This window comes from Notolabrus celidotus, chromosome 2 (genome assembly GCF_009762535.1).
Source record: "Notolabrus celidotus isolate fNotCel1 chromosome 2, fNotCel1.pri, whole genome shotgun sequence".
NCBI lineage: Eukaryota > Metazoa > Chordata > Actinopteri > Labriformes > Labridae > Notolabrus > Notolabrus celidotus.
The window spans coordinates 18,465,592-18,489,293 of NC_048273.1; the positions used below are offsets into that span (position 1 = coordinate 18,465,592).

The following is a 23,702-nucleotide window of genomic DNA, read 5'->3' on the forward strand; positions in this document are numbered from 1 at the left end:
ATCTTTCTCCTAATGAATTTCTGGAGTTTCTTTCCTCGTTGACCTCACCCCAGAGAGGAAAACAAAACAAAAGGCTGTACGAGCAGCTTCTAATGAGGAGCGTATTGTTCTGTAAGCTTTACACAGTGAGATAATTTGGCGTTGCAACAGAGTGATATGATTTAGCTGACCGTATTTTTCTTCCGGCCACCTCTCTGCTACCTTATAAATCTGCTCCCAGTAGCTGCGCTACAGAGGTCCAGTCTCTTTAATATTCAGCCCTGCCCATGGCTGGCTTCCTTTGACACCTGAGAGACAGGTGGGTGTAAAGGTCCTGATGGCCTGGATGCATGCATTTTGGGTATATCTGCACTCTTGATGATGGAATGCGCATTTTGAAGCATTGTACTACTTTTGAGTTTATGTGTGTGTACATATTTGCTTTAAAAATTTTCATTTTTAAACAAAATGGGATTGAAATTCACCCTAACTTCCTGGATTACCATGATCACCTGTTTTTCAGAGTACAAATGAGATCTGGCAATGTCTCCTCTCCTTACTGCTGAAAGTTCTTGGCACACGGTGGTATCAATTTATGTTCCAATGATGAATACACAACTGTAAATATGATACATCTTACAAAAGGACAAAAGCCTCCATCTATACCTCACTCATCCTCTACTGTCATTATCTTGATATGGCTCTAAATCATTAGTGAAGTGTTTCGTAGTTATCCCACTGTTAAGTCTTTTATGAACAATTCACCACAAATCCCCTCCCTCCCTGCGAGCATTCAAAACAAAAGAGGCCACACATGACCACAAAAGAGAAAGTCATTTGTGAAATGTCCTGATTATGTGGGTTGTGCAACGTAAAACAATTTGCCTGATTACTTCCAATTGATTCGGCCTTACAGTCAAAGCCTCAGTGTGCGGCACGCTGAGCTGCACTGTGTCGTGCTGCTGGGCAGAGGAGAGGAGGAGTAATTTCTCCGATGTGCAGCTGAGCCAGCTTACCGCCAAAGCTAAAGCCTCCTGGATGCTGCTAAAACCTCAGGGAGGCTAAACACTGGGCTAGCTACCAGCTAACTCTGTCTGCTAAAGCCCTGAGGGATTTGTCTGTGGCACAAAGTGAATTAAAGGTGACCTTCTGGAGGGGATGGAGGGAGAACAGAAGAGGGCAGTGTGGATGTAGGAGATGTAAATGGTAAATGTAAAATGTACTGTGTTTATATAGCTCTTTCTCGAGACTTCTGACTACTCAAAGCGCTCACATTCACCCATTCACACCACATTCACACACTGAGGGCAGAGGCTGCTAGGTAGAGCCACCAACAGCAGTTTTGGGGTTCAGTGTCTTGCCCGAGAACACGTCGGCATGTGGACAGCAGGAATTGAGATCAAACCCCCAACCTTCTGATAGAAAGATAACTGACTCTACCCCTGGGCCACAGCCGCTACAATGTCAGTACTTGCTTTATGTTCACGTGTGAAGAGTAGTGTGTTTCCTTTCATCCTCACCTAAATCCCATGTTTAAAAACTCCAACACACATCTTCACCTGCTGTACTGACTTCTAAAACTGATACAGATATTACCTAGTGTCATGATGTAGTGCAACGTCTTAACTTTAAACAAACACTTGAGTGTTGATGTTATTACACACAGTGGGAGGAGCATGGAGGTGCAGCGTCCATATTGATTTAAAATAAATGGTAACCACAGAGAGAGAGGAGACAAATTCTGCAGTGAGCAGAAACAAAAGAATTATAGTCATGAATATTTAGAGTTTAGACTTTTATGAACTGGTCCTGATAATGCTCACTGCCATAGTGTGTAATTGACAAAGAGGTGGTTGCTAATGACGGTACGAGGCCAGGCAAACTCCAGCATCATATTGAGACCAAGCGTCCATGTCTGGTTACCAAGAAGCAGGAGCTAGAGGAACCGCTGTCACAAAAGACTGATGGATCATATCTTGTGATGCTACGCAAAGCGAAGGAGGACAAACTCCACAACATTGGTGAAACGTGGACGGTGATGCAAGATGTTGAGACAGTGATATGAAAAGCTGCAGTGTGCACAGTACGCAGTAATGATAAGGCTTGGGTAAAATTGCACCAACAGGCCTTAAACTGCATGACTTTAGTGACTTCAGATTTTTAAGTCTGTTTTCCTTTCAGTCAAGCAATTGAAGAGAAAATGTTAAACTATTTAGGTAAGATTTAAGTTCAATTAAAAACACAAATATTTTTTTGATTTCAGAAGAAGATTTTTAAGATAAAGATGTTTGAAAGATTTAAAGGATGAGACCATAGACTTAAAACCTAGACATAGTCCCTTTGACATCACTAATTGTTTTTTGGGGAGACGTTTTGAGGCCAAACAACGGTGGATACCATATTGGAAATGCTAACTCAATCTAAATTTTGTTCAACTTAGACACAGGCAAGAGGGGAGATGAGGCAGGCCTTTAGCCTCTTGGCAAATAGCTACAACATGCTTACCTGTCTGTTTTCCAACCGTACCTCCAATTATGCAAATTTATAAATCATACCATTCATATTATCAGAACACCACAGTAAATAAACAATACAACAAACAATAAAAAAGGAGAAAGGAATAACAGGTACTCCAACACGGGACCTAATGGAGATTCTTTGGCTTTTGAACTGGATAGTTGTTTTTTAAATTCCTTCAGACTTTCTGAAAGCTCCTGACCTTGTTTTGTTAAATCTTTCCCATATTATTGGGGTTTTCAGTCCACATCAAACACTAATTTGCAATGTAACCGCTGAACTCTAAAAGCAAAAAGTTTTTTATCTATCAGGGTGCCAAAATCACAAAAATTCACCAGTGTAAAATCAGCGTTAGAAGAAAAAAATCCTCCCAGAAAGAGAGACAGGTGTGGAGAAAAATGCTGCTTACCTGACTGTTGATGTCTGCTTTATGCTGCAGTAATACTGACACCAGCTCTTTGTGTCCTCTGTCACAGGCCCAGTGCAGGAGAGCCCGGCCCTGTAAGCACATGCAGAATGATTATTAGCAACCATCAAACTTTGAAAGGCATGTGCAAAAGTTTGGACACAGCAGCACTGATTTGTTTAACCTAAGAGTCATTGCATGGAGTCTTCTGCAGCTTTTATTTTCAAAAGCCACTCATCTGCTTCTCTAATTTATGCTCCTCAAACTTGACCAAGACTTTCATCTTAAGATTTGCTTTCACACGAAAGAGACATGTAGAACTTTAGGCTTCACAGTGCTGTAACAATCTGCTGAAAGAGTAAAGAGATACAGATGGCTGTGTGTGTGAGTGTGTGTGTGTGTGTGTGTGTGTGTGTGTGTGTGTGTGTGCGTGCGTGCGTGCGTGCGTGCGTGCGTGCGTGCGTGCGAGAAAAGTATTAAGGTGGTTTGAGCATAGACATAGGGCTCATGGACAAATCACAGTGACCCGCACACACGGCTTGATTGATGGGACACAAAACAAAGAGCAGCCCCCAGATCAGGAACCCCTTCACTCTATCTCACATAAACACATACACAAGCTCACACACTCACTAACACAAACACACTCTGCTTAGATCCAAGATCCTTGTTCTAATAAAACCACAGGAGCTCATTTTTCAGTGAGGCCAATTAGGTAAAGCAAACTCTCCAAGTCTAATTCTGTTGCTTAAATCATATTGATCACCGAGGCTGCATGTTAAAATGGAGACTTATGAGCCGGGCCTGAATACAAATAAGTTGGTCTCTCCTCTCTCTCTCTTTCTCTCTCTCGCTTCTTCCTTCTTTCTTTCTTTCTTTCTTTCTTTCTTTCTTTCTTTCTTTCTTTCTTTCTTTCTTTCTTGCGCTTTCGACATTTTTTCAGACAAGACCTTAAAACTTCAAGCAGGAAAATGCACATAAAAGCCTAATGCAAGTTTTTGGGGGATGTGGCGATTAATAGAACACAGGATGTGTTGAACAGAGATATTTGAAGTTTCAAAGTTGAGAACCTGCATTTAAACTCTGGGCTTTTGTTGACTGTGATCACACCCTGGTTGTTATACAAAGAGAGATTTAAAGAACGAGCTAACAAGGGTGAACAAGTAAAGCATCAGTGTTCTTTATGTAAGAGTGAGGACAAGCAGAGGAAGTGCTTCATCTACAGATTATTAGTTACTAGGAAAAGTGAAGGAAGTAACTTCCCTATTCAGACATACAGTTGGAACAACACGAACATCCTGCTCTGAGTAATTGTACAGATAATACACAAACTCTCTTCTGACTCTTTTCCCCTCTATGCCACACTATGCAGTAATTTCATCTCAAATCATATCTGAAAAGTTACAATCAAGTTCAACCAAACACAGTTCTCTAATTTGTTTTATTTCATCTTGTCCAAACAGACAACTTAAAGGCTGTCACCTGAGGGGAATCTTGATCAGCTTCTTTGCAGAAGTGAAAACAGTCTTTGGATTATAACTCCACAGCTTTGGATTATACACTTGTTCCCATTCTGGACCAACTTGTCTTGAAGTTAACAGTGGGGTCCTTTAACGATCCCATTATGCTCCTTATTCCCCAGTGTAACGTAAAAAAAAAAAAAAAAAGCCATGTTGTCACTGTATCCCATGGTTCAGGAACTTCTACGCTGCCACTGCATTTGATGAACCCAAATGAAGTTTGCGTAAAGCTGGAAGCAGCATTTCTTTGATCAAGCTGTCTCCGGGATTGGTGGTGATTTAAAAATAAATAACCATATCTATATTGAAGTAAGGATCAATGTTAGATATGGATAGCTACAAAATGCAACAATTTGATGAATAGAAGTTGCAACAATAATTGGAGTAATCAAAAAGAATATAATTAATGCAAATCATTTAAATATATTCTTGCATCATGTCATATGCCAGCATTTCCAAAACTAAAGGAACACAACACAGAGCTTTTAATGAAAATTTTGGACATATTCATTAAAACTTTTGAGTTACTGTGAACAATGTTTTAGAATTGTTTGATTTCTAACCAAACTATCAATATTCATATATCTTGTAAAAGCAAAATGTTTGATCATTGGTCTTTTTAAAATTTCACAACCCTGCCCAAACTGCAGTGTACATGAATTAAAGCTGACATTGTCATCGTCCTTCTGCTTTGACCCAATAATGTTTTTGTGAAGTATGTGTCTTTCCAAAAGTTTTATCATACAGACGGACACATCCTGTAAAGACCTTATTATCTCGTTTATTGGACTTCGTCAACAATAATCCTAGATAAGGTCACGTAGAGTAACTGTTGTATTGTTGCTTAGGCTCTCTGGATTTGAGCTTCATTGTAAGGGTCCCATTTCCTTTGTAACTTGAAAATGATTGTGATGACAGTAGTTTGCTAATTATTATCTATGAAGCTAGGTCATAAATGTGTGCAAGCCTAAGCAAACAATAGCAGTGTTAAATTTGCATAAGTGGTGGAATAAGGTCATTATTTAGCCTCTTCTATGCTTTGTTTACAACTACCAACTATACAGGTGAATACTTTGTTGCAGCTCAGAGCTGGGTCAGACCCTCTCCCTGCTTTTCTCACTCCGAGTTGTTATATCAGGTCAGGCTTCATACTGATGTGAAACTTCACCACTGCCCTCTGCTGCTGAGCAAGGTGCACTACAGGTGAGAAAACAATGGCAGCAAACAGACAAAGCCTTCTCTGCCGAGGTCCCTCAACCATCTGGCCTTTGGCTGGGAACTCTCCAGCCGCCTGCCTACTTATCTGCAGAGCGGCTGTGATGAAAGAGAGGCAGGGAGCGAGCCATTTGGCCGGGGTGGTAATGAATCCGGGGCAGATGAATGGATTTCGGGGGTCAATCTGGAAAACGCATCGAGATGGTAATAGCCGTTCACACAATATACACATCTCAGCATGAGGAGTGGTTCCCAGGTGTCTGTGGCCTCAGCTCATTGCAACCATTATGTAATGAGTGCAGAAAGAACGGCATGAACCGTCCCCCATTGACCTGTATTTTCAATGATACTCCACTGATCATTTGTACCTGACCTTTGCATACAGAGGGTCAGATCACATGACACCTACCATGCAGCTGGTACAGGCTACTTCCTGGTTACAGGACACATCTTACCGACAAGGATTTGGATTTTTGCCAGTTACCCACATCATGTTTATTACAGTGTTGTTATGGATACAGTCCACAGAGGCATTATTAATAGCAGCTTCCACATATCATCCATACAGTTTTATGGGTGCTGAGTTTCTTAGTTATAGTTACCTCTTCGTCTTTAGCGTTGACTTCCACTGTCTGGGAACTGATAGCTTTGCTGATGTGGTCAATGTTGTTTTCTCTGCAGTAGTCAAATATGTTCTTATCTTCTTCCCTGAGGGACAGAAAGAGAGAGGTACACTAATCAGCAAAAACATTTCAACCACCACTATACTGTGTAGGACTGTGATGCACTTTGTATCAGAACCAGCATTGACTTCTTCAGCCTTTTGAGATCCAGTAGTTCTTCTGTTTGAGCGGACCATTCCGGCCAAGCTTTACTCCCCACACATATCAATAAGCCTTGGTTACCCATGACCCTGTCACAGGCTCACTAGTTTTCCTTCCTTGCACCATTTATGATAGGTGCTGAACTCTGCAGACCAGGACCATCGTACAAGAGCTACAGTTTTGGAGATGCTCTGACCCGGTCCTCCAGCCATCACGGTTTGGTCCTTGTTACATCGCTCACATCTTGCACACTTGTCAATTTTTTTGGCAACTTCCAAGGACAAAATGCTCACTTGCTACCCAACATATTCCACCCTCTGACAGGTGACATGATAAAAGATAACCAATGTTAATGTAAGGGCTGTTCAGTGTACTTTTTCTGGACCTTCAGAACCAGATGACTTTGATTTCAATTTATCTTTGTCTCTTGATATGTCTTAGACTTCAGGAGCCTCTACACCAACACAATACAATGAATAATGAACGAATGTTTCTTGTTTGGAAAGAAAAAGCATATAACAAAAAATCAACAGCAACATCTTTTTACAGATTCAGAGCCTGATTCACAAAAAGAACTGCATGCCTTTTGGTTTCACCCGTGCAAATGAGTAGAAAAGACATCGTCCATTTCATAAAGCATGCACAAAGGGTTAAATGCTCCATAAACTGCACTGCTAAGTAAGCAGCATCACCATGTACCAGTGAAGTTTACATACATTGAAATGAGCCATTATACAGTTATTTGGAGCTAAATATACCCCTTTCTTTGCATATAAGCCAAATTGCAAAAACTACCTAATTCACTACCACTGGCACTAACATCCCCAAGCAGTTACAGATACATTTTAATGTCTGCTGAGAGTTAGTGGTATTAGCACTGGAGTATTTCTAAACTTTATCCCGATCAGACTCTTCAGTGATCAAGAAATGGAAATACTATAACTCAACTCAACTCAACTCAACTCAACTCAACTCAACTCAACTCAACGTCATTTATATGGCACCTTTCATACGTAAAAACATGCAGCCCAAAGTGCTTCACAGAATAAATGAAGGGAATATATCTGTACATAAAGTTTGTTAATATCACTATGACACTGTTTTTATAATATTCTGGGGTTAAATCAGTCTGGGACTATCTGTGCCACACCCCCCCACACATACAAGCTGTGCCATTAAAGACAACTTCTAAACAAGCTGCTTTTTGCAAAATCACTCCAGGAAGTAAGCTGAATATAGGCTGTGAAATTTGTGTCTCGTCTGTCATGAATTGACTCGACAATAAAATGCTCTGTGCAGCAGACTGGGAGGTGCTGACAGCTCATATCAGTAGCAATACAAAGCAAAACTGGAGCAAACTGTACTGAGTTGCAGGACTTTGTGTGCTTGAATATCATTAGAGAAATTTACTTTTTGAATTAGACTTTGAGACAGAGCAGACAGCAGAGCACAATTCTTGGTGCTATTAGCGGTCGCAATCCATTCTTTGTAAATTCCCCCCTCCGTGTCCTGATTGCTCTGAATGATCAAAAAACTGTGAACATTATTTGAGTTTTTTCCTCCAATAAGTTGTCCTGAATGATAGTGTGTTTTATGGTATAACGGGTACAATGTTTTGACAATGTGTTGCAGTCAAATTACTTTAACATATATTTTAAAGCTGTGGGTTCAGAAATAATGGTCCCTGTATCCACACTGATTGATATCCCTGAGGAGCAAATGAATCCAAAACAGCTTTCTGCATGGCTATCTGAAATTATGCTTTCTAAAACCCACTTATGTGTCCATATAATGCATCATGTTTAATTGGGTGAAGACAGGGAAAGTTAACATGAATTTATTAAAAAAACAAAAAAACAAAAAAAAACAAAAACAAAGCTACTCTTCTGTCTCATACACAAGCAGAAGCCACACGTGCCACATCCCTCGGGAATACTGACACACACAGCAGCACCATCCCACCTCTGATCGTATCTCTGTCTCTAATCACCTCCTGGCATTGGGGAAAGGAGTGAGTGCTGGGGGGAGGCGGCAGGTTGGTGGTGAAGGAGGACTGTTGGGTGAAGGGGAGAGAAGGGGTGAAATCTCATTTAGAGCTTTACGCCTTCCCCTCCCTCTTACCCATGCTGGCCATTCACATTAATTGAATTCCGTGCTCTAGTGTCTGACTGAAACCAGCATACCCGCAGCTTTACCACTCCCACGCAGTACGTCAGTCATCCCCAAGGCCAACCCCCTCGTGTCCCCGTCTCTGATGCCTGATCATTTTGGTACACAGGGACTCAGGAGACCCTAAGTTCAAGCCTGACTCCAGACACACAAAGAGGAGACACCACAGGATGTTGCCTGCATTAAGACTGAGGATGTTGTTTGAGCTCTCTGTTGAGTTGGTGGCCTTCACACAGTCACAGCACTAAGGGGTTTAGGAACCTGACACAGTCGACTGGTAGCAAGAAGCACAAATGTCATGTTAAATAAGGACAAAGCTTGTGTTAATCACAATCTTTTCCCTGAAAAAAAAACATTTCCACTCTCTAGTGATGACATTGTTATTGTCATGATTTACATAACACACTTACGCTGTCAGTGTAAGTGTGTTAAAAAAGCAATGCATTTAAGTTCCAAAATTAACGGGTTACTGTTTTTTAATCGCATGCCATTTTGTCCCTTACAGCACACCATATTTTAGCCGGTATAATAGTAAATAATGACACCACTGGGGTTTTTAATGGCATATTTCACTTAAGACGGCTCAGTTGACAAGTCAAAAGTAAACATGACAAACAGAATTAAAATACCAACAAAGTACTTCAAGTTTGAGCAACCCCCTATGAGCTAAGCGTACAGGTGCAGCTCATCAGACTGATGTCAGTAGGCAACCCCAACACAAGGGCCGGCAAAGCACTATTTTGGAGTGTGTTAATCACCACAGACCTGTGGATGAAACTAAATCAAAGCGCTGGAAATAATTTCTTTAAATTGTTAATATAGAATTAAAATTGTTTGCAGACCACACTGGTGTAGCAGTGCAGCATTGATTTGAACAATAAACAGAAGAGTGATCATAAAGTTAACTTCATTGCATTCATTTGATTCCCAAATCAGGACACTGGTAGAAATTGCTTAACAATGTTAATATGAACTTAAAAAATGTTTTTAAAAACAAAATAATAGAGTTTAAAAATACAATTTGCTGTACTGTGGTAATTTTACAAACCCCCAAAATGGTGTTTTTTTTCCCACATGTTACCATGCCAAGTCTTAAGATCAAATTTGTAAATGCCATTTGCTTGAACAAAAAAACAATATCTTGCAAATTTTGCTAATTCAAGACATAAGAGTTTAACTATGGCACCATTTATAAGACATTTATTTCTTTCAATGATTCACTTATAAGATGACAAATCAAAAAAATGTAAGGGACAGGTTTGAATTGAATTACTGAAATTATGAGCCTAGACATTTCTGCACCTAAAACTACAAAAGCATGTATTTGCAGCAATGTCTGGGCTGCTAAAGCCCTCTGCTAAACAATTTTGAGATGAAAACTTTCCTATAGGTACTCAAAATCCAACAATGAGCACAGTTGGATATAGTTGTTTTTAAACTAACACCAAACCATATGACTTTCTTCAGGGATGAAAAGGGGGCTGCAGGTAAAAATAAAGTTAATGAGTATGATTCCTAGCAGGCCATCTTTATTTGTAAAGTCTGCTTGTTGCCTTTCTTTTAAGCTCAATAAGAGGTGAGGAAAACAGAAATAAATTTGGGAGCCCTGATGTGACTCATTGCCCTTCAACATCAGCCCTCCCTCCGTCCTGATCAACCACCACAACAAAAAACTTCCCCCAATGGAGAAACAACTCACCACCAACTGTTTTCATTGTTAGCAAACAGCAGACACGAACAAAGTTTTGTTTGCCTTTTGTTCTTTAATGAACCTCTGTACTTGTCTTTCTTCAGCTTTTCATCAACACGCTTCTCTGCCAATTCTCTGTTTCCTCCTCTCCCTCTTCCCTGCCACCTCCTCATCAGCCAGTGATGAATTATGAATAACTCATTACACTTTTATCGCTGCTGGGTTATGTATGAGCACATTAATTTACATACTCCTGATTACCAGCGCTATGTTTATTCATGAGTCTCCACACCGGGACACACCCACTTCCTTGTCTGATGGCCATGGTGACCCCGAGTGTCCCTGATGTGTGGCCACCATCCGTCTCCTCGGCAACTAATCAATAGGCCAGCTCATCAGTCTTTCCTCGATGGTTGGACAGGGCTGACCTGACTAGCGCATGGCACATGATCATATATATACAGCATGCGCACAAATCTAAATGTAGTATAAGTTTATTAAATATGGAGGACTGCTTAAAGAGAGCCAACATACCGTACAAACACCTGTATAAAGTTCATACCACCGTGAGACGCTCACACACACAAGCTGTAAACAAACAAATGATTAATGTGGCTCCTATAAGCGACGTGACATCAACAGCACCGCAATGCATTCTGGGAAGGTCACAGGCTACTCAGTCATCACAACAGCTGGGGTACCAAGGGTTTTTTTTGTGTGTGTGTTTTGGTAAATGTGTGTGTGGGAGTGTTATGTGCTCACATGTGTGCGTCTTGTCCAGTGTAGCTGCAGATATGTCCTTCATCCATCAGGCTAAACTGGCCACAGTGTTGGAGGAACACTCATCTACCTGGCCTGAGCTTCACCCTGATCAACAACACCACCACGCCATCCATCACACACACAAACACACACACACACCTACACAATCTGTCATCGCATTCCCTATAGGATCCTGGTAGACGCCTTCCAACATGGCCGAGCTCCATGGAAGCAGAAGAAACAATGAAAACTGGAATAACTCAGCAGCAGCTTCCAGCAAAGGGTCCGGACAACAAAACCCGCAAAGCGTTTATCAGAATCCTCTTTCAGTGTGAGAAGAGGATTACAAATGTAGCATTCAAAGCATCTTCAATCACAGGCTGATCAGATCACTAGTCCAGGAATATTGCTAATCAGTCCTGCTTTTGTCAATACACTACACAGACACATACACACACACACAAACACACACTGAGATGAGTGGTGAGCAATGCAATTAAGTCTGTCTGGTTAACAGGTGCTTGGATGTTTAATATGGAGTGTGTGCGCATGTGTTTGTGTGTGTGTGAGAGAGAGAGGAAATTGAAATGCAGCAGAGCAGTGATTGTGACAGTTCCGGCAGGTTATGCATGAATTCAGATGCAATATCGTCAACGTATAGCGGCAAGTGTATGTTTACGTGTGCAAAAGCGTGTGTGCCGTGCCGTGTTAATGACCTCCTTCTAGCTGGTTTCCCCTGAGGCATCAATGTTACTGGATATCACCAAGGGGAACAGTGTTCTGGGAAACCTTCTGTACCTTCCTCCCTCTGCTGTACCCGGCATGTCTTCATCACCCCCTCTTCCCAAAAGTGCCCACCGAATCGTAACGTAATTAAAAAGGGGAGACTCTGGCCGGCTCTTCTTTAGACTGTGCATACTAATCACATGCAGCCATTTAGAGGAAAGACCTGCAGGATTCACTCGTCTCATTTTCATCTCCAAAAGAGCTCCTTTTTCATGGAGATGAAGATGAGCTTTTTAAGCTTGAGTAAGTCCGCCAGACAGAAGTAAATGGAGAATATTTTTCATTAACATAAATCAGGAGTGTGCGACATCTCAAGGCCCTGACTGCAGTTTCGCTCTGTTGGACATAATCAAACACAGCATCAAGATCAGTGGTTAACAATGTCTGACTCAGACCAAGTTGACCTACAGATTCAACAAGCGGTGACGCATAAGTGGAGGTAAAAAGTCTGTTCCAGCCATATCACCAACTGGGAAGAGTTTATGAGATTTGAGATATTCAAGACAACATTCTTCAATATGCGTATGAAAGTCCAGAAGACACTGGTAAAGACCATGCCTCAAACAAAGTGGGTGACCTGAGGTGTCCCTCAAGGTTTGCTACTCAGACCACCATTATTTCATCTTTATGCTCCAATTCACAGATTTTATTTAGAAACACAAAATGAAATACAATATTTGTGCAGATTACTCACAAAATGGTATATTATTATTTCCAGATGACTTGGATCCTTTAATAAATTGTGTGTTTTAGGGCTGACAGGAGGACAGAATTATGATTGTGAAAATATTTCTTTAAAATAATTTTCCAACAGGAGTTCAAATCCCATGGGCTGAATGATGTTAACAAGAAGACTCAGATACATTGTAAAGGGAGCAGCTTTAAACAGTAGTCACAGAAGACAAAAGGCATGTGCTGGTACTTTGGCTGCTCAGCTCTGACTATGAAGGAGGAAACGTAGTTCACTGATACCTAACAGACATTGATATCCTTTAAAGCTCAGCGGCAGACGGTGGTGAGCAGCCATCTGTCATGCAGAAAGTCTTGAGACCAACTTCCATTACTTCTTTCAATTTTATCATTGTGACTGCTAAATGCCATACAATCATTTTAAGAGCAATATATAAGTTGAGACATAAAAATCCCTCTTAAAATAGTGTGTTAATGTGTGACGAAGAGGCAGGCTGCCTGTGAGATCTGGTCTAATATAGATGTTTAATCAATGTCTATACATGGTTGGTGAAAAAAACTTGGCTTTTGAACCATTTTTTAAACATCTTTTCACAATAGCTATACATGTCTTTCAAATGTTTTCAGACAGAAAAATGCTGACTGGGTCATTTTTGGTACAATAAGACACAAAATTGCAGCTCATCTCAGTTCTTGGTGCACAGATAGCAAAGATGAATACATAATCTGAGTATTATCAAGGACAGTGAATTACATTTTAAAGCCATATCAAATCAAGATCAACCTTTTACCTCCTAAAATATTATCTCAATACTCAGGAACATTTTGCCAATTCAGATTATGCCTCCAAAAATCAGCTGACAAACTACAACTCCTTCAAAATGTGGCTGCAGACTTTCACCAGAACCGTAAGGTTGAACACCACACCTGATCTCAGATCCCTCTGTTGGCTTCGCATCATATCTCAGATTGATTTTAGAATTTCTCTTGCTTGGATACAAAGATTTGAATAGCTTTGCCCCTCAGTATGTCTGAGCATGAAATTGTGTTACTTTCTATGGTAAATACCTGATCATCTCTTCCTGGTACAGAGAGCTGACTGCTGCTCCTCCAAAGCCTGTTCTTCTTTCTGCTCCTCGTCTTTCCTGCCAAAATACAAGACAGTCAATAGAAAGAGCAGTACCCACCTCATTTTAGGTAAAGCAAACATAGGACAATTTCAACACTGACGTTTGTCACTTTTAATAAATCAGCGTCTTGTTCAATGATAGCCAGTGTCAAACACCAACCTCTTTTAGTCTGACCTCTGTGAACAGCCTGTTACTATCCCATGTTACTGATGTTATTGTTGTGTGTGCTCATCGCAATACAAAGGGTTGAGGGAACCTATTCACCATGAGTGGCTCTGCCTATAGCTTGTCACCTAAAGCCTTGGAAGCTGATGCGTGACCCAGATAAATTTGAATTGTGTTTTGAAAAGGTCTCTGGGGGTTTAGACATGACCTCATACGTAATAAATGCCCCAAAATATACACAAGAGTAATAAAAAGCGTATAGTGCCACAATTTGTGACTCTTGTTAAATCTACTGCGATTTTCATGGAATTCATCTTGCATTCAGCTCAGACAAGACTTAATTACGCCGCCTATTCTTCGATGACCAACCTCAACTCACAAAAGAACCCACACAAATCAGATTTCAGAAAATAGCCAGAGAATGTGTTTGTGCGCGTGTGTGCGTGTGTGCGTGCGTGTGTGTTTGGACGGGGGGGCATGACAAGCGAACCAAAACAACTGTGCATGCACTTTTGGGGACAACATAATTCACTTCAGAAACTCAGAATATGCGCTGATGCACTGGCCCTGCCTCCTCTGCAGTATAATGTAATATAGAGCCAGTGTCTGCTCAACAATTGAGGCAGGAACAGAGGTCAAATTCGGCCTATTATTCTCTCCCCTGCTTCTCTGTCTATGCACTTCTACTTACACCATTTTACTGTGCCTCTGAAAGAATAGCCGCTGCCATGCTAAGGTGCTTTGTTAACACTAATACAATCAACTTCTTCTTTTTTTGCGTTGGTGGGCTCCAATTGTGCGCTAGCTGGCCTGTGTCTCTGCTGGCATTGTGCAGCTGAGGGGCAGAGTCAGCGAGTATTGGTCTGAGGAGAAAGGAATGTGTCAGGACTGGACATGTGGTTGACACTGACGCTATTAAAGAGACATAAATATGGAAGGCGTAGAAATAAATGGACGAGGGAAAGGGTTAAAGAAGAAAAAGGATCTGGGGGCAAGATTAAAAGAGGAAGAGCAGATGGTATAGAGAGGAAGAAGAAAAGGGAAAGAGGGAAAATGGCACTATTGAAGAGTTGAGGGGTAAAGGAGGGAGTGTAAGTAATGGACAGAAATCATAAGTGCGCATGGACACACTACAGTAGGTCACAAAGGACATTTTAGGCATTTTAACAAAAAATGAATTAATTCCTCTGCTTTTCATTCCAGAGATAAAAAAACTGAAGAAATACATACTGGTTCAGAAATGTATTTTGGTGGTTGCTACCATTGATAGCATGTACAGAAAGCAGGCCAGCTTATTATATAAAGCTGCAGCATCTTTTACAAGGAGCAGCATTTTGCAGGGCACCACCATGACAAGAATAATCAGTGAGTTAATATTCAGGGAACTTAAGAGGAATGGTCTTAATTTTTTTCAAAACAATGCAGACTTAGTTAAAAAAAAAACTATTAATTTGTCTTTTAAAGCAACAACATACACATTGGAACACTGTCTTTCATGTGAAATCCTCCGTGTATAGCTGACAGTTTTAAATGTGACAACAAATTATGCAGCAATTCGGTACACATTATGAACTTCATGCTGCTATGATTTAAACTGCTAAGATCATGCTTTGAAAATGATGCTATTTAATATGTTTAGTGTGATCTGTATCACCATCACGTTTACTATAATATCTAAAGTCATATATACTCAGAACACGTTTTGATGTGAACTGATTGCATGACACTTTCTCATTATTGCAAAAATAATAAAACCCTCTACAACTGAACAGACAGTGCAAATCTGTTGTTGTAACTGACTCTTGCCACCCCGAAGGACGGCCTGTCCATGACAACACAACTCTCCAGGCACGATCTCTTGACATGACAAGAGAGCGCTTAGAGATGTAAACAGTCTCTCTTCAGTCACTATACACACACAGGCACGGGGCATACTTTGACAGCTTGCATTATTCATATCCTAAAATGTCAGCTATTGAGGAAGACAACATAATCTTCTCATGTATTTTTCATTGAACATGTACAGAATGAAGAGCCGCTAAAAGAGGCATTGGACAGAATGACAAAGTGATACTGACCCCTAATGGCTAAAACACTGAACTGCAACTTGAAGAAGAATGACCAAATCATATTGTGTTGTTTTTATCCTATCAAATAGCGGAGTTTAAATATAATCTAGTAATAATTTGACCTCAAAAAGTAACATACATGAAGTGTCAGGTTGGTTTAGACATTTAGCAAGTTTTTGAACCTCTCAACAGGGTGTCATTTAGGGAGCAGTAGTTGAAGCTTTCAAGCAATGTTCTCAAAATTTGGTCTTCAGTTTGGTATTGTCACAGGGACAATTTTTACCAATACTCATCCTTTGATGAGACAGAGTGAGCACATCAGACCAGATAAATCTTGAAATGACCAAATCTGCAACTCGTTACATCAGTTGCCTAAGAGTGTTAAATTAAATCTGGTTCACTCTCTCTAACCAGAAGCCGGTCCTTACATGTGCATGTTACTTTAATCTTTGTGCTGCATATTCAACAAATGTTCAATATATTATAATACAGAAAAGTACAACATTGTACAGATGAGTACACTATGTGTTGTAGTATAGCTTCAGATCAAGCTTTGGGAATCAGCTATAATATCTCACAAACTATTCTCCTTACCTTTGTGCAACCCTCAGGGTCTAACACATTGACACAGGATATGTACTCCTGCATTGCCTGCTCCGCGTCCATGTCTCCAAGCTGCTTCCATGCTTGCCTGTAATGATATTACACTTGTCATCACAACCTACAGCTGTAAACTGAAGGTTTGCATATTCATCAGTGCCATGTTAGTTCTCAATTGATTGTGGAACTGTGATTTGGGCTACTTACCATTTTCTCTGTCCTTCAAAGTCGAAGAAGCCAGGCTTCTGTGTATTGCACTTCCCCACTTTGGCCTGCAACCAAAGCAAGTCTGAATTGTTCAGCTTATACAGTTTTATCACCATCCATAACGCATAACAACACAGGGTTGCCTGGGCCTATTGAATCTGTCAAACGTTAATGGGGATGATATGGAATCAGTGCATACGGTTTAAACATACAGTCAGTATTTGATGGGAAAACTGGCCCTTAAAAACCCACGCAATCTAGTCTCCCTGTCACCTGTTTATATCGTGCGTATAGATACAGCAGCTGGTCCCTGCTGGCGGTCTGAACCAGATCTCGTACGCGGCCGGCTGCTGACTCAAACTCCCGCTCCAGCTCGTCTCCCTCGAGCCTGTCCCCCATTTCCATGGCGCTGCAGTCAAATTTACCCAAACCAAGGTCCGAGTCCGAGTCTGAGCCTGCTCCACCGAGAGGCTCCCCCGTGTCTGGCCGGGCTGGGTCCGTACCTGAGCCCGTCGCAGTGTCCGGAGAGGACGACGGCGACCCAGAAGCCATTGTTATTAATGTTTATAGCGTGAGTGTAACGTCGGAGAAGATGCGCGCCGGAATCCTTAGAAACAGTTGGACACCAACCTTGAAAGGCTGCCTGGTTTTGATATTTTTAGGGTATTGTAGCTGCGACTTCGGCTTTTTAATCCGTTTTCGCCCCGATTCCGTGACAGTTGGATTTGTTTCTACCGTTGGTCCGTCTCTGGTCCTGTCAAATCAAAGCACCGGGTAAACATACTGACAACAAGGAAGGTTCCGGTTGCGCTACTGCAGGATCTCCGTACACGAACAGCAACGAAAAGGTAAAAAAAACTAAACAAAAAAACAAAACAAAACAAAGGAAAACAGTCTGTCCTGAAAAAAACACAACGTTTGTTTGAAAAGACAAGCTAGTCATGTTATTTTTTAGTTGGTTTTACTGATTTTTGGTTTTTATTCATTAACTAATTTTGTATAATGTGACTGCGTGGACACTCTCGAACTACACAAATGAACACAAGTAATATGACTTGATGTCCATAGCGTGACATAAGCTACAGTACCTTTGCTGAACTCAATTCAACTCAACTCAAACTTTGTTGTCCTTCATCTGGATAGCTTTTATACAGCTGATCAAAATTTAGTTCCTCACATGGCAGGTGCAAAGCAGTGCAAGTGCAAATAAAACGACAGACAAACAATACACTGACAACAAAGACAGAATATAAAAACAAGACGAAACAACAACATGGGAACAGATTAGAAAAGGCTGACTATATTAGTTAAACTAAACTAAACTAGACTAATTATGGATAATGGAGTGAATAGATAAATAGATAAAACAGTAAGTGAGGTAGTGCAGGGAGCAAATGTTGCAATATATACTATATTGAATATAGAACAGCTAAACTATTGAATTGCATCTGGCAAGGTAATACTTCGGAGTGGTCATAACTGTTTTTCAAAAGAAAAAAAAAGTCTAACTAATACACATTTTTTAAATACAACGTCCAACAAAGCTTTTTAAATGCAAAATATTTCGATGCACTAAGCAAATGCAGCCCGAATTTTGCTTGTTAGCTTTATACTTTTAATATGGTTTCCTGGTGATTGCTTCAAGAACGCAGGGGAATTCAATTCAGCCTTTGATTGTGTATGCTTTTATTGACTCCCTAGTCGAGTTTGAATCATATTTATCAACTATTTTGAACTTGTGTCAACGTTTATAGTCTGTCATTTACTGATCATGTGTGAATTTAAAGTTTTTGTTGGGAACCTTTAACCCTGTAGCAAAATGCACAAGCGCAGTTTGTCCAGCAGATGCTGCTATTGGCATAATGATAAACTGCAATGTATCGTGTCCAAAGACAGCCCATGTCTCAGTAACAGAAAGGCTACTTGAGATTCACCTAACTGTTAATTAAAGCAATAAGCATGAAAAGTTGACAGTAATGAAAAATTGTATGTACTGTATCTTACACAGCCCATAGCATGTCCGGCTTGGTAAGGATGAGTGTTGGTAACAATCATTGACTTACATTAGTTATGTCATAAATTCTAGGCACTTTAACTGTGGAGAGCATAATGGGATCCATTTGAAATGTAATGATGTCCTATTATCCTGTTCTCCCACAACTGTGCTTTTCCATATCACAAACAAAGGCTTTTAAAGTAAGATTCAAAGTATCAACTAATTTGCTGTCCCATTTCCAGTTAAAATACATGAATGTGAAAATAATCAGAGGGGCGTAGATGCCAGAATAAAGAGACAAAGACATTCTAAGATGTTTTAGAAATCACGATCATTATATATTATTAATTGTTACCAAGTTGGATTCAAACACGAAATGTGTAGGCTTTTAGAAGATTTATTTGTATTATGAAGTTTGCTTGTTTTTTCCCTCTGTCATTGCAAACAGACGATACAAACATGGAGCTTTACGCCTGAGAGTTAAACAAAACTAATGCGAATTTGCAGATTTGATGAACTGTGTAAAAGTCAAAGGTTTCCACCACGCCGCTTACTACTTTGACAGGAGGTCCCAACAACGCTTGGTGCTGGAGCGCGCTATGCTGACGCAGCCACGTCGCTGTGGCTCAATTCGATGGCGGACTGCAATGTCCCCAGACCTGCCCAGGGAGGGACGGAGCAAAGTCACTGAGCCACTCTCACCGGCTCTGTTAATCTGCCATCTGAACGCCTGGAAAGTGAGGTTACAGTTACCATTACGTCCCTCCCGTGAAGTAGTATGCGGGACGGGATCTGCACTGACCGGGACGAGCCAGAAGTGGAGTGAAGAGTAGCGGAGTGCGCCGGGCTGACGCACCGCATGTTGAGCCTACAAGTTCACTGAAATAACAAAAGTCGCGTCGTCGGGGAAGGGAAAGCCGCTCTTGGATTTAACTGAGGTTTGAGGGACACTTGTTTCCGGCAAGATGAAATTCGCGGAGCATCTTTCGTCCCATATCACTCCGGAGTGGAGGAAACAGTATCTTCAGTATGAGGTGAAGTGAAATTTATATATTGTATTTAACATAAACGTCTTGTAAGTACGTGCAGTGTGAAAACTCTCATCTATTCCTTATCGAGGAAATCTAAATAAGAGTCATTTTGAACTTGGTTACATTTGAAAACCATTATCATTTATTTTATTCAGTTTGAATAAACCTTCTTCAGAGATCAATAAAGGACGGCGAAGATAAGAGATGTCCTTTTGTTTATGGAGGGGGAATAGACTGCGGATGTTTAGAGCCACAGGGAGCACTCAATGCTTTTTATTGCTTTTCGTTGAGTTAACAAAGCCTAGAAATGAACAGGATGGACAATTAACAATCAAATTAAATCCATTTAATGCTGGAAAATAATGAAAAAGTACTCTTTTTTTACTCATACCATTCACCACAAAAATATTTCGAAAAATGCCATAAATAATTAATATCAGCAGTCTCTTTGTATGTGTATTTTTAGAATTATCCTTTAAAAACATATGGATACTATTCAATGTTTTTTTTGTCTTTATATCTTGCTTTTTTAAATAGTTCCATTATCATATAATCGAGGTGATGTATAGGGGGAATGGTTTTCATTGTCATCTATGTTAACCTAAGACATTCTTGCTGGTTACGATTTTATCTTTTTTTTTGTGATATCTTCAATTAGCACAGAAAAAATGCCTCAACCAGCTATACTGCATTGCAAAATTACAATTATTTTTTAATGCTTATTCTTGTTGCTTGAGGTTAAAAAAGTCGTCTGCCCTGTGTTTTAAATATATTATTAACCAGGACTAATTAATATCTTGCACAATAAAACAAGAATGGTTGTCTCCAGAAGTCACCCTGTAATACTTAATATAACAGGGTATATCCTGTCCGGTCTCTGATGTCTGTGGATTCAAAATAAGAACCTCTGTGTGCAAACATGGTCTTTGTTGGCTGATGTACTGTGCTTGAGGAGTATTTTAGTTTCACACCCGACTTCTTTGCCCTGCTGGCTCTACATTAAGAGCTTTAGTGCAGACTTACAGTGACAGGACAGGCTGCTGGGTTCCATTTAGCTTTATGAATTATAGACAAAGACTCTGTTCTCTTCAGCATCAGCAGCCTGCATCCAGACTCAACAGAAGCTCACTGCAATGGTTTTATTTTGGAAACATGACCTGACTATTACGGATAAGTTGCATAATTGCTACAGCAGACATTTGGATCTGTCTAGGCTGACAGGAGTGATAGGCAGTCATCATTGTGTAATGAAAACATATTCAAGGAACAAAACTGAAGTGGAAAAAATGAAGAGATCTCAGATATGTGGTAGAAAAAAATGAAAAAAGGACAAAATCACTGTAGATTGTAATTGAGAATCGAGGATTATAAAAGATGCTGAGCCTGTGTGGGGTCTTTGTATGCACAGACTGACACACAGTCAGCACAGGGACAGATGTATGGACATACCAGCCATTTTACACCTCCAGTATTCAGCGTCGCACTCACTGACCTGAGATGGATGGTGATAGAAATTTCTCCTTGCGTTTTGTGTTTGGGATAAAAAAAATTCTGAATTAACGTTTCATTTTAAATGTTACACTATTTTAACAAGAAATGTACATTACATCAAATGATGTAATTATAGCAAAATGAGAAGCTCCTGAGAAAAAGTATAATTTATTTAGATATTTCTACAAATACTTCTGTAATGGAACAATTTCTTTCTGTTTGATTGACTTTTTCATTCTACATTTACATCATTTTATGATTTTATTGGGAAAGCAAAACAATAAGCCTGGTGTCAACATGATTTATTTACCACTGAAATAAGATTCACATTGAAAATCATTCACATAGATTCACACACTTGTTTTTCTTTCTTTTTTAACCATCCCAAAATCCAATCCTTCTCCAGAACATGTTTCTACATGTGTATCTGTTGTTGAATGATGCAGAACAGGGTCAGACCCCTCTTCATACAGTGTGTATTCTTCCTCAAATCTGAATTATACATAGGGTTTGCAGCAGGGATGGGTTTGTGTCATTGTGCTACTGCGGCTGCCTTCAGTCTTTGTCTGACCTCTGTAAACATCATCACCTCCTGAGTGGGTGTGACAGGGAGGGGGATCTACCTGCAGATGACGGATATCACATTCAATGCTTTTACACTCTCCTGAATCAGGAGAGATGTACCAAAAAATGTCATGCAATGAGGTCAGGGTTGATTTCAGTGAAGCAGGTTGCTGATAGAAGACAGACTTTAAAGGCGATCAATTTTAATGTTGTTCTGAAAAATGCAAAGCTTTGATATGCTGCTGTTCTGCAACATCAGCAGAGCAAGTCCACATACAGCCATCATAAACAGCACAACATGCATCTATCCAGCAAATAGGTGTAGGAAGGACTACTGGCCAACACTATGCTGCATTGTTACAGTTAATAAATATAGATAAACATCTCATAAATAACCCACTGACAAATTATTCCATTAACACCTCTTTCTTTACTCCATGCCGAAAAATGACACTTCCACACGAGCCATATCCGTAAAATATTTCAGCTGCCCACATCCTAACTGACTGTGTTTTGAAGTGACAGTCTTGCCTTTGTGTGCCAGCTGGATTAATTAACCTACTGCCCGCTTTTCACTCTTCTCCTTTTTTAGAGTGTGCTATTGTGTGACTAACTGTGCGCTGTCTATTTAGATTGGTCAGCCCGTTTCTATGCAGATGAGAAGGATGCGGCAAAGTGGCTTATCCAGCAAAGACAGGCTTTGGATAGTAAGGCACTTCATTTGACCATGAACGAATTGACAAGGCGATTGAGTGATAGACTAATTAGGTGTGTGCCTCATCCTATGGGATTGTAGTTATAAACCTATATGCTAAACAGCTGTTTGCTATGGAGGTGCGCATGTCCAGAGACTTCTGATAAAGGGCAAGTGGTGCAGGTCAATAGCAAGGGAGAGGATCTGACTTCAAATGCATTATGTGCAAAATTATTCTGCAAAACTGTTTTCACAAACTCTCAGTGATAAAAATTAATTTCTCTGGATGGTCAAGGGTTTCTCTTGCAAAGCAAACTTGCTTGTTCTACAAGATGTAAGATGTGTGCAGATAATTGGGTTGGCAACTGTTGAATTCAGATGAATCCTGAATACTTAATGTGCATTAAACATAAGAGAGTTATACAGAAAGAGGGAGAGATGTAGATTCAGGTGTGTGGGCGAGAGAACAAGGCCACTTATGTATTTACCTCTGCATGTTACCTCTGCAGTCTAATCACTCGTGTAAGCTCAGATGAGGAGGAGGAGAAAAGTGCGTGTAGTGCCTCACATTTACAATTCAAACTAGCAGAGTGATATTATGTGAGGAAAAGCAGGTGCCTGTGTGAGTTCAGTGAGTGATTGTTGCTTGTTCTCTCTCTCAGCAATTAATCTGAGTGATGCAGTTAAAACATATAAACAAGCTCTGTGAGCTTAATATTGTGTTAGAAATAATGGAAATACACCATAACATATACAATACAGCTCACATCATCTATAATCTATAGTTTGTGTCACAAAGCTTTGATTTGTTAGCATGTTAAACATTGTATGGCATGGTAACTGCTGAGAGGCCCCCTCTACTGTACCTCCCTCCTTCCTTGCATCCTCACCTCATCGTTCCTCCCCCACTGGGAGGACATCTGGTCCCCAACCAGTCCTGCCCTCTACTCCCCTTCTCCCCTCCCTGCATCCTCTCCTCCCATCCTCTCCACTTCTCTGTTTACAAGCAGAGATCCACTCAGACACAGATTCAAGTGATACTTTGTAGTTTTTTTTAAGGCGGAGATCTCCTTCAGACCAATAATGCACACTGTGTGATCTCCTCAAGCACAGGCAGAACGATCTGAAGCATCCTAGAGGATCAGTTTGACCATCTAGTGCTCAGATATTTTGGTTTGTGTCCACTCAACGTGTCAC

General features: G+C 40.4%; 2 protein-coding genes across 3 annotated transcripts in view; one reads left to right on the forward strand and one right to left on the reverse strand.

The window, feature by feature from the left end:
- Positions 1 to 17,554, reverse strand: part of acbd6 (acyl-CoA binding domain containing 6) — a 41,937-nt gene extending 24,383 nt beyond the window's left edge. Inside the window, exons 1-6 of one of the 2 annotated variants that reach the window (XR_004634742.1) lie at positions 17,003 to 17,554; positions 16,730 to 16,794; positions 16,517 to 16,613; positions 13,627 to 13,703; positions 6,240 to 6,345; positions 2,906 to 2,995 (exon numbers count right to left, since the gene is read on the reverse strand). Coding sequence is in view for 1 of the 2 variants with exons in the window: in XM_034708162.1 (XP_034564053.1) it covers positions 2,906 to 2,995; positions 6,240 to 6,345; positions 13,627 to 13,703; positions 16,517 to 16,613; positions 16,730 to 16,794; positions 17,003 to 17,281 (714 nt within the window). In the remaining variant the exon portion in view is untranslated. The remainder of the gene's footprint in view (positions 1 to 2,905; positions 2,996 to 6,239; positions 6,346 to 13,626; positions 13,704 to 16,516; positions 16,614 to 16,729; positions 16,795 to 17,002) is intronic. The other variant, XM_034708162.1, reaches the window with a different exon arrangement.
- A 1,780-nt stretch (positions 17,555 to 19,334) lies between these two features.
- Positions 19,335 to 23,702, forward strand: part of xpr1a (xenotropic and polytropic retrovirus receptor 1a) — an 80,208-nt gene continuing 75,840 nt past the window's right edge. The window contains exon 1 of the mRNA XM_034708149.1: positions 19,335 to 19,759. Coding sequence (XP_034564040.1) covers positions 19,691 to 19,759 — 69 coding nt within the window. The 5' untranslated portion in view covers positions 19,335 to 19,690. The remainder of the gene's footprint in view (positions 19,760 to 23,702) is intronic.